Source organism: Homarus americanus, unplaced genomic scaffold (assembly GCF_018991925.1).
Source record: "Homarus americanus isolate GMGI-L3 unplaced genomic scaffold, GMGI_Hamer_2.0 scaffold16894, whole genome shotgun sequence".
In the NCBI taxonomy this organism is placed as follows: domain Eukaryota; kingdom Metazoa; phylum Arthropoda; class Malacostraca; order Decapoda; family Nephropidae; genus Homarus; species Homarus americanus.
The window spans coordinates 898,064-910,073 of NW_024746541.1; the positions used below are offsets into that span (position 1 = coordinate 898,064).

Consider the following 12,010-nt stretch of genomic DNA (forward strand, 5'->3'; position numbering starts at 1 on the left):
TTAGAAGAATGTTTGTGGTCCATTTACATCCTATTTAAATATACCTGTACGTGGCCTTCTTTGGAATAATGCGACCATCAACAAACGTCATCACTGGGCTAGCGGCGCTGCGGTGTGGTGTGGCGTTGCCAGTACACGAGGCATGGGTATGTGGCTTGCATGGATACAGCCTATAATGACAGAGCTGCTACAGTATATTGTACTGTATATTGCACGTGTTTTCCCCCTTGCATCATGCCACCAAATTGTCCTTTAAGTTCTCCTGGTACTGTACCAGTGGTGCAAATAAGCGTAAGGTGAGCACCATTAAGATTAAGATGGATGTGCTCAAGCATTACGAGAGGTAAACAAACAGCTGACATTACTCGTGTCCAACTAAGGTAATCTACTTTAAGGACTATTGGTGATAGTGCAGAGAAGATCAAGGAGAAAGCCAAGAGTGGGACATCATTCACTGCATCTAGGTGTATTCCCAAAGATCCATTATGGAGAGAATGGAATGAATGTTGAGCACTTGGATCAAACACCAAACTCCTGAAAATCTTCCTGTCAGTATACTTGTGATACAAGCAAAGGCCTGGAGTGTTCTTTATTTCCAGGTACTTATAAACTGCAGTTTTTCACTGGCATAATATATTGTGTACTGTCTCATTAATAATTAAACCCCCTAATCTACCACTATTTACATTGTTTGATTTACTAATTTTTTATTTACAAGACCACTTTCAAGAATTTAATTATCCCATATATCAAGAGATGTCTTAGTAGGACTTCCCAAGGTGCAATGCCCAAACTGTCTGGGTAAAAATGCATTACCATGACAGGGCTCATGCAAACCTATGTTCTGAAATCATCTACATTTTCTTAAGTGCGAGGATAGTTTCTCGGAATAGTACATCCTTAAATATACTGTAAAATTACAACTGAGAATCAAACCATTATGTAATAACATACCTTGCATTTGTGTCCTTACAAAACTAGAAAATCAATCCACATTGCAGGATACAGCGCACAGGATAGAAAAACAATGCTTAACCTGCTGGTCGTATTCCTCTTCACAAGAAATATTAACAAATATTTTTACAAAATGCTTCCCTACTGAAGTAAGGCCTAGGGAGAGCACAAGTGGCAACTTATTCTATCTGGGTGTCATTAATGCCTCTTAGTGGCAAAACTCATGAGCAGCTGAGGTAATGAGTGAGCATTACAAGCTCCAGCAGAATGGCAGAGAGGAAACGTACATTTTCAAGGCCAAAATTCTTTATACAGTACATTGTGAGGCGTGTACAGTACAGTTGTTATTAGCAGCTGTAACACCTACACTACTAGCTAGCTGCTCCACTTTCTCAAGCACACAGATTTATCCTGCACAACAGGAATTAAACTATAATTTAAATTACCCTTCATCTAACACACTTTCCCTCACAAAAAGCGGAAGAATTTTTTCCATAGTCGCTCATATTCCTGCAGGTGCTCATAGTGAATTCATGATATTTATGTTTTGTCAGACTTCAGGAATTCTTGAAGAGTAATGTTGCACTGCATGCCTCAAGCAACATTCCATGCATGAAGGACAGATATGGGCAGGGTGAGGGAACTAGCTCTAAAAAGAACTAAATATTGAATATAAACATAATATTAAAAATTTCACTCACAAGTGTTCTGCTAATGTGCTGTAAAAGCTTCAGACAGGACTGGACAAGGGTGTCATTTAAAGGCAATTTAACAGTACAGTACAGCAAGTACAGTACAGCACAGTACAAATCAGTATAGTATAGTACAGTACAAATCAGTACAGTATAGTACAGATCAGTACAGTACAGATCAGCACATTACAGTACAGCAAGTAAAGCACAGTACAGCAAGTACAGCACAGTACAGACAGCACAGTACAGATCAGATCAGCACAGTACAGTATGTACAGTATAGTACAGCAAGTACAGTACAGAAAGTACAGTACAGCAAGTACAGTACAGTACAGAAAGTACAGTACAGAAAGTAAAGTACAGCACAGACAGCACAGTCCAGTACAGATCAGCACAGTACAGCAAAGCACAGCACAGATCAGCACAGTACAGATCAGCATAGTACAGCAAAGCACAGCACAGCACAGTACAGTACAGTACAGATCATCACAGTACAGCACAGTATAGTACAGCAAAGCACAGTACAGTACAGCACAGTACAGATCAGCAGTATAGTACAGCAAAGCACAGTACAGTACAGCACAGTACAGATCAGCACAGTACAGCACAGTATAGTACAGCACAGTACAGTACAGATCAGCACAGTACAGCACAGTATAGTACAGTACAGCACAGTACAGCACAGCACAGTACAGCACAGCACAGCATTGTACTGCACAGTATAGTACAGCACAGTACAGTACAGATCAGCACAGCACAGTATTGTACTGCACAGTATAGTAGAGCACAGTACAGCACAGTATAGTACAGCACAGTACAGTACAGCACAGTACAGATCAGCACAGCACAGCACAGCACAGTACAGTACAGTACAACCATCTCATATATTAATAACACAGCAGTCCCTGCTTTATAAACCCTATTTTCAATTCATAGCATCCAGCTTTAATAAGCTTTATACAGTGATTGAATAGTAAAACATTATGAAAATTGAGCAATGAAATCTATACAACTCTTTTATTTCTGAGAGAGAGAAGCCTGCTGCTACAATTTTCTTGGGTTATAGGAAGTTCTGCACTACACACACTCAACGTGTACAACTCCTCAAGCAACACCAAGTGAATAATGATGGCAATGGTTCACGTGATGTGTTAAAAGTTAGCCATTCTCATGTAAATATAAATAAAAAAAATTTTTGGTGTGGCCAATAACATGAGAATACCTTACTTGATCTTCAGAAAATATTTCCTTTATAATTCCTAATTTAAAAAAAAACAAAAACAGGTTTTTTTGTGGTTAAACTTAAATAACAAACAGAAAAAGTTGCATATTATGAAGATTAAGAATTTTCTGGATGGAATACAAATAAGGTCTTGCCAGATAATGGTTTCCAACTCGATCAGCATTAACATTCGGGTGGCACAGGATAAAGAAATTGATCTCCAACCCTTTACAGCCTGAAGGAGTACTGTAGTTGTAAGATGAGACTGCATGAAGGCTATCACACACATTATGTACACAAGGGAGTGGTAGCACAGGTGTTTGAAGCTTACAACCACTTAACAAGTAGTGCAGGCCAATAGCCTACACTAAACATAGGGTCTCCTAATAATATTATCAACTCAAACTTAGTTAAAATGAAAAAATCTGTATACATAATTCGTTTTCCATAAAAATTTGGAAATAACAAGCCACTGGTAATCGGCCCATAGCTTAAGTCGTGCACTTAACAAGAGATTTAATATTCTAAATTAACTTAAAATTTGTTATATAGATTTAAATCCTAATCCCAGGTCTGACTGAAGAGAAACTCAGCAGCCAGATTCTCATTCTTCTCACAGGCAAAGTAAGCTTGGATTACCACATCCTCTGGAAAGTTTCCCAGCGCCTTCAGCTGAAAAAAAAAATCCATTAGTGAGAATTATTTGGAAATTCTGACAAACACATCTTAAGGCAACGGCACACAATGTTAGGCAAACACAGTCTAGTCAGCAAAACACAGACGTTTGAGTCACACTGGGATGATTTGTTGCTGCGTCTGCCCAATGCAACAAAAACAACAAGTTGATGCCTTGCAGGACTGTGCTATAGTCCTTCAATTACTGAAGGAAGTGAGGCATCTACAAAGGCTAAGAAAAGAGAATGGCTGTGTCATGTAGTTTGTTTACAAGTGGCGGTGGCTGGCTGGTCAGAGAAGACCCTGAATAATGATTTAATAATACTAAAGACGTTTTGAAAATGATGAATAAATAGAAACAGTCACCGTTTTAAGAGTATTATTTTAAATTATTATTGTTCAGTGATTTATTTTAACTTTTACTTGAATATTCAACACCGACTGTAATATGAAGTTCATTTGAGCACTAACCCGGCTAGCAAAGCTCACTGCCAAACCAGCGTCCATTTCTCGTAACAGCCGAAAGCCTGCTGCTTTCTGGGCCGTCAGGCCAGTGGCCAACATGTTTGGAGGAAAGTGCCCAGTGTGCTGCCGCCTTCACCCCCAACAATCTTGTTCTCCATAATAAAATATTTGTCGTTCCTTACCCTGATGAGTTGGTCAATTCACACAGCAAGAGCTTCATATACAACACATTGATTCTTAAGTTATTTGAGTTGAGAGCATTCTCATGTTATAAATGTGTAGTGATGTTATAAATGTTTTCAGTGTAACTGGTTATTGGGGTCAGCTCCTCCTCACTGTTCTTTTTGGATATCAATGATTCTGTTGAGGTGTTCTAAAGTTATTTTATTGACAACATAGCCAAGCCTAATCTAGCCTAGCCTAGCCTGGCCTAACATAACCTAGCCCAACATAACCTAGCCTAACATAACCTGGCCTAACATAACCTAGTCAAACATAACCTAGTCAAACATAACCTAGCCTAACATAACCTAGCCTAACATAACCTAGCCTAACCTAACCTAACCAAACATAACGTAGTCTAACATAACCTAGCCTAACCAAACATAACGTAGTCTAACATAACCTAGTCTAACATAACCTAGTCTAACATTACCTAACCTAACCTAGTCTAACATTACCTAACCTAGCCTAGCCTAACATAACCTAGCCTAACATAACCTGGCCTAACCTAACTAACCTAGCCTAACATAGCCTAGCCTAGCCTAACATAACCTAGCCTAACATAACCTAGCCTAACCTAACCTAACCAAACATAACGTAGTCTAACATAACCCAGCCTAACATAACCTAGCCTAACATAACCTAGCCTAACATAACCTAGCCTAACCAAACATAACGTAGTCTAACATAACCTAGTCTAACATTACCTAACCTAACCTAGTCTAACATTACCCAACCTAGCCTAACCTAACCTAGCCCTAACATAACCAGTCAAACATAACCAACATAGCCTAGCCTAACTAGCCTAACATAACATAACCTAACATAACCTCTAACATAACCTGGCCTAATACATAATACCTAACCTAGCCTAGCCTAACATAACCTAGCCTAACATAACCTGGTCAAACATAACCTAACCTAACCTAACCTAGCCTAACATAGCCTAGCCTAGCCTAACATAACCTAGCCTAACATAACCTAGCCTAACATAACCTGGCCTAACATAACCTGGCCTAACATAACCTGGCCTAACATAACCTGGCCTAACATAACCTGGCCTAACATAACCTAGCCTAACATAACCTAGCCTAACATAACCTAGCCTAACATAACCTAGCCCAAAACTAACCTAACATAATCCTAGACTGCCTGTACAGTACAATAAGTAAAACACAACATATGAACAACAATATCCTAACCAAATCTTCACTAAAACTGACCTATGAATCATTTCAATATACTTTGCACTGCCAGAGAAGTAAGATAATCATTTTACTAAAGCCAACTTACCCTCTCAATGGCATCCCTATCCTGAGGCGAAACGAGGATGGCATTCTGGCCAGGGACAGCACGACCACTACCACTGCCGCCACTGGTCCCACCGCCGCTACTCTGCGTACCACCACTTCCTCCCGTACTGCCACCTGAAACATTCCAATATAAAACTTATGAAATTAGTCTCCCACCACAGGTTATGAACTATTTTTTTTTCAAAACAATAAAACAACTAAAGACAACATTGTAAGATGTTATGGTGGTGAAAATAAAAGAAAAAACACAAAGTAAAATTAATTCCTGGTAAAGCACACAAAATACACTTACTGTTTAACCCTCTGCTTCACTATTAACAAGAGTACAGAGTCACCATGGTTTGGCCTCACCCATCTATTCTCACAAATTCTTCTAGAAACTCCTCACCATCCATCTGTAGACACTATACACCATGGCTACAATCTAACAACTGACACTATTCACTCTTGTTCTAACTTAGGGTGATGAACCTGATTGTATGTTCTTCACTCTACAGCTACCGTTCTTCACATTAACTCCATAATGAAAGAATGTAGGATTAAAGAATCTACAGAGAACAAAGATGAAACCCAAATAAATATATTACCCTTACTTCAGGTAGTCCCAACTTAACACCAGTTTGTACAACATGAAATTCACCAGACCAAGAGGAACAACTGTGGAAACTGTTTACAGGTACAGTAGAGCACAGTAGAGTACAGTAGAGTACAATACAGTACGGTACAAAACAGTACAGTACAGTATAAAACAAAATAGTACAGTACAGTACAATACAATACAGTACAGTACAAAACAGTACAGTACAATACAGTACAAAACAGTACAGTACAGTACAATACAGTACAGTTCAGTACAATACAGTACAGTACAGTACAGTACAGTACAGTACAGTACAATACATTACAGTACAATACAGTAGAGTAGAGTAGAGTAGAGTAGAGTAGAGTAAAGTAGAGTAGAGTACAGCACAGTACAATACAGTAGAGTACAGTACAGTTCAGTACAATACAGTACAGTAGAGTACAGTACAGTACAGTAGAGTAGAGTACAGTACAATATAGTACAATACAGCACAGTAGAGTACAGAGAGTAGAGTACAGTACAATACAATACAGTACAGTAGAGTACAGTACAGCACTTTGTGAATGCTATGTAACGAGTGATGCTGATAGCTGGAGACAAAGAAAATCTACAATAGAAATGAAGACTTCTGACAACAAAGTTTCTCCCCACCTTTTGATAAATATAAAGTGAACAGCCTGAATAAAAATTGACTTGTATTTCAATTGCTCTGCTGCCAAGCGCACTACCTCCCCGTAACTTTCGTCCTAAATGACATCTTTACGTGAATATGTGGTTTACGCTTGATTCTGCTCTTTATAAAAGGGTCATTATTATACGTTGCTTTATATGTTTGATGTCATTTGTCTTAATATACATAATAATTACTGAAGAGAAGAAGCAGTGGTGAATGTGTTCTCTGAAAGCATGAATTTGTTTGTGACTTCAACGGTAAAATTTATCATCGAAGAATATTTAATATTCTTTATATCAAACATTTTCCACTCATATCTTAAAGGGAGCATCTGGCTGAAGCACGAAATTCGTTAATAATTGATCAATCAACATCAATTCCCTGTCATCAATTAAGGACACCAGATACAATGTTACTATATCCCTGAATCAGTTCTGCCTAATATCTAGTTTTCCCTTATATTCTTATCAATTTTTTAAATCCTACTTCTCCATAACTTCTCACTAATTTATATTGAAAGTCAAGTCATGTGGAGTATAGGTAATTTACTCCTCTTGAACCTGACATATATACAGTAGATATTTCTGATTATCACTTTTGTATTGGGTACATGAATTTTTTTCCTAACTTACCATTTTTTCCTCCAAATATTTTTAAAGATAAATCAGCAAATAATAAACCAAGTCAAATATAAAAAAATCTATCTGTTCATCCAGGCACAGTATGTAGTTCTCCTACTTAGTTTTGGTTTTATTACAATCGGCCCATAAATGACAGCCTTAGGGATTTGGAGGTAAAAAAAACTCTTTCTGAGATAAGGGCTGATAAAGGGGGCACGAGACCAACTCCTGATCGTACCTCACTCTCACATGTTTGATGGGTCACTGACTGTTGTGACGACAGCGTCCGTGGTTAGCTAGCTGAGAGGTGCCAGATACTGATTTTTCCCAAGTGATTGATATTACTTTACACCAAAATATTATCATAAATATTTTTCTACAGCTTTTCCTGTGTAAACAGAAGGGTCCTCTAAATGAAGGGGGGAGGGGGGGTAGAACAATCATGCATACCTAAATAAATACTATGAATTATGCAATAAAATTAGGTCAGCATATAGCCATAGGCAACAGCTTTCCCAGGATTTTTTCTGAATATTTTCGTAATTTTCTGATTTTCATCCGGACGCTCCCCGTAAAAGTTATATTTCCAAACAGTTTCAGTATATCTTTACACACATTAAATTCAGCCAGAACCAAGTCTCCTTAGCAGTTAGTTTATTAGGACTTATTTCTCACATACAGTCAGTCCTCAACTTACGACGGGGTTAGGGACCGACGACCAGGTCGTAAGTCGAGGAGTACCTGTATCTAGTATATTAAACGAGCATTATACAGGTACTCCTTGACTTAGGACCTACTCAACTTACGACCACCCGGACATATGACCGCCGCAGTCGTATAAAATATTTTTCAAATTACATATTTTCGAGTCCCAACGTTAGTGATCGCGCTGTGTACTGAAAATTTTTTTGTTTGTAATTCCCTTTAAAATGGCTGGCAAGCATAAAAGTGAGTTCTTGTGGTGCTGAGAAGAAAAAGAGACACCCATTTTAGATTTTCTATGTATCATTTTCGACTTACGAACTGGTCGTCGGTCCCTAACCCCATTGTAAGACGAGGACTGACTGTATGTGAGTCAATCAGCTGCAAGGGGGCGGGGCTTGTATCGTCAGCTGCAAGGGGGCGGGGCGGGGGCGGGGCTTGTATCGTCAGCAGCAAGGGGCAGGGCTTGTATCGTCAGCAGCGAGGGGGCTTGTATTGTCAGCTGCAGGGGGGCGGGGCTTCGTCGTCAGCAGCAAGGGGGCGGGCTGCTTTGTCAGCAAGCAAGGAGGCGGGTTGTATTTGTATATCGTCAGCAGCAAGGGGGCGGGCTTGGCAGCTTGTATGCTTGTATCGCCAGCAGGGGCGGGGCAGCAGGCGGGGGCGCAGCAGGTGCAGCAGCAAGGGGGGCGGGCTTGTATTGCAAGCGGCCAGCGCGGGCTTGTATAAGGGGGCGGAGCTTGTATCACAGCTGAAGGGGCGCTATGGAGCTTGTATTGTCAGCATCACGTGAGACTCCCTCGGACCCTCAACTCCAGGCAGGCAAGGGGGCGGGGCTTGTATCGTCAGCAGCAAGGGGGCGGGGCTTGTATAGTCAGCATCACGTAGACTCCCTCGACCCTTGGCGGGGCTTGTATCGTCAGCAGCAAGGGGGCGGGGCTTGTATAGTCAGCATCACGTAGACTCCCTCGACCCTCAACAACTCCAGGCAGGAAGGGGGCGGGGCTTGTATCGTCAGCAGCAAGGGGGCGGGGCTTGTATAGTCAGCATCACGTAGACTCCCTCGACCCTCAACAACTCCAGGCCTAAGATCATTAACTTCAACAGCACATTTAACAACACTACATCACGATCATCAATGCACATTGCCTCCACTATCTGAGCCCGACTTATCCACAGAGAGATAAGATTACAGCTAATATTACAATACTAATTGAAATATTCAATTCTACTGCACTACTACAACCTGTGAGTTCATTAACAAACAATGGTTCCCCTGAATTAACAAGTGTCCTTTATCTAATATTTTGGTAATCACTTGGGGTGCAAAATTATGTTCATAGACAATGGTATAAGTGTACTGTACTGCAGTATAGGGGAACCCCCAAATTGGCGGGGGATAGGTTCGCAAAATGACCGCGAATCGCCAAATCCCCAAATAACATTTGCTGACTGGGGGGAGGAGAGGGAGTACATTTTTACTTGTGTACAAAGAAATGTATATTCCGTTTACGTGTTTGCCCTTAGGACAATTATTTCTTTTACTTGTAGTATTATATATATATATATATATATATATATATATATATATATATATATATGTGTGTGTGTGTGTGTGTGTGTGTGTGTAGACACACACACACACATACAAATAAATAATAATTGGAAAGTCCTCTCATAAATAATCAAACAAATTTATTACAAATGTGAGTCTACCTTCAAGTCCGTGCTTTATTAATAAAGTGCTGTAATAGAGAACAAACTTGAGGGTAGACTGTCACATTTTTAATAAATTTATTTCTAATTATTTGTGAGAGGATTTTCCAATTATTATTTATTTGTATGTGTTTTGTATGTGTGTATGTGTGTGTCGACACACATATACAATACAGGTAAAGGAAATTACTGTCTCTAGAACGAATGGCCCCATGTCCCGACCGTGAAAACGCCAGCAACTTTAAAACTGCTCTTAGACATTCTTGGGTACATCCAGGGTGTCATCCGTGAATAACTGAGAACCGCGAAGTAAAAATCCGCAAACTTGGGAGGCCTCCTGTACTGTATGTTGTTTCACTATGATCAAACACTTTACCTGGGGATAACTCAGACTAATGTGGGCCAACAATACTTGTATAACATCACTCTGTAAGCTGCCAAAGCTTATCCTGATAATCCTATATTTTTAACCCCCCTTTGAAAACCTTTGTTTGACTGGTCACTGGCCAGTCACACCTTTTAATAACGACACATTGCGTACCTACCACCGGTAGCCCTCTCATGCTAATAAATTTCACTTAATAGCATATACTATACTGTACAGTGAGTGGAGAAGACGTGACACCCTGTGGAGCACAGTTTGTCCACATCAGGGTTGTGTGCAGTCAGTGGTGGTATCTGAAATACCACTTTCTGTGACAAAGGTGAATGAGTTAGCAAGTCATTCAGGGAACTCTTGGATGGGTCAGTGGACTTTGTCTCTGACACATAATATCCATAAATGGATTGTCATTTGTGTAGAATCCAGATATAGTTGGGAAGCAGTTGTTCAAATGCCAATATACTGTAGGCTCTACTGTAATAAATGTAACAAGATTGATCTATTCACTTGTCTTATGTGGACATTTAACAGGAGCATTCAAAGAGGCTGCCACTCAATCCAAATCGTAAAATTCTTGAGGCTTATCAAATATCCTTAAAACAACTTCTGTATTATGTTGTGAAAAATGTACACAAGTTTCCCAATAAGTGCAGAACATGTGCACCCACACATACACCCACACATACATACATACACACTAGGCCTTTGGTATACCTGTACCTCCTGAGCTGCCGCCCTCATTCAACATGCGGACAAAGGCCTGCTGATTTTGCTGGATAACCTGCAGTAGTTGGGGATTTGTTTGACCAATTTGTTGAATAAATGCATCCAGAAGTGATGGATTTGACCTGCAAAATAAATTTAGGTGTTCTAATAAAAGTGTGAAGAGTGAGAAGCTTGCAGACTACCAGTTCATAAAACAATCTCACAGAGTCTCTTTCAAGAAGCATGACTCTTAATAAACACTTGACTATAAATGTGCAAAATACCGGCAGAATCTCTTTTAGTGCGGCAATAATATCACTCAATCTAAATTCCAACAGAGTATGACCAAAAGAATGACTAAAACACTCACCTAATCATCTGTCGCATTTGTTCAAACTGTGGCTGTGATCGAAGGAAGTTAAGAGGATCCTCTGAGGAAACCAAAAGTCCCATTATCAACATTTTTATGTCATCAGCTTTAAGTATTATAAAGAATAAACGCTCCTTCCCCACATTCTTACTCTATCACTTAATCTTACTTAACAAACATCCAAGCTATTTACAGCACATGAGTGGGTCTTGTAGTTGTCTTAATATAATCCTCATAAGATGACAAAAGAACATTTATGATGCCACTTGAGGTAGACTTGTACCTCACTACAGTACTGTGTAAACATACACATGTCAGAAATAACACCAATCTTTCCAACACTTAATCACATTAAAACAAACTGCTGCTCCATAAAGTGTGTAGAAAATAATGTTGGCACACTTCTCTCTACCGTACACTTATCCCCTCGTATGTGCCGGCTCCATATTTGCAAATTCACTTGAGCACGAAAAATTATTAATGACCTTTTATTCTAAAATTGCGATAGAAATTCAACTATTTGTGAGGCCGTTGTGACCGAACGTCGGCAGTACACACTCCGAGGTCAGTCAGTTCTCTCGTGTGCCACGCCGTCCTCCCCCTCACTCCACCCAGTACATGCACCCAGGAAGGGGGGGTTGTTGTAGCACCCCAATATTATGGGTATAAGGTGCTGTACACTGCATCACAGTGTCTAGGACACCAGAATAAATATTCCA

General features: G+C 39.8%; 1 protein-coding gene across 3 annotated transcripts in view; it reads right to left on the reverse strand.

Annotated features, from left to right (window-relative positions):
• Positions 1–2,649: 2,649 nt before the first annotated feature.
• LOC121879367 (UV excision repair protein RAD23 homolog B-like) overlaps positions 2,650–12,010 on the reverse strand; it is a 43,368-nt gene continuing 34,007 nt past the window's right edge. The window contains exons 7-10 of one of the 3 annotated variants that reach the window (XM_042385974.1): positions 11,292–11,352; positions 10,937–11,064; positions 5,524–5,657; positions 2,650–3,540 (exon numbers count right to left, since the gene is read on the reverse strand). In XM_042385974.1, coding sequence (XP_042241908.1) covers positions 3,430–3,540; positions 5,524–5,657; positions 10,937–11,064; positions 11,292–11,352 — 434 coding nt within the window. In that variant the 3' untranslated portion in view covers positions 2,650–3,429. Of the gene's footprint in view, positions 3,541–5,523; positions 5,658–10,930; positions 11,065–11,291; positions 11,353–12,010 lie in introns of all 3 variants that reach the window. The other 2 variants (XM_042385973.1, XM_042385975.1) reach the window with 2 other exon arrangements.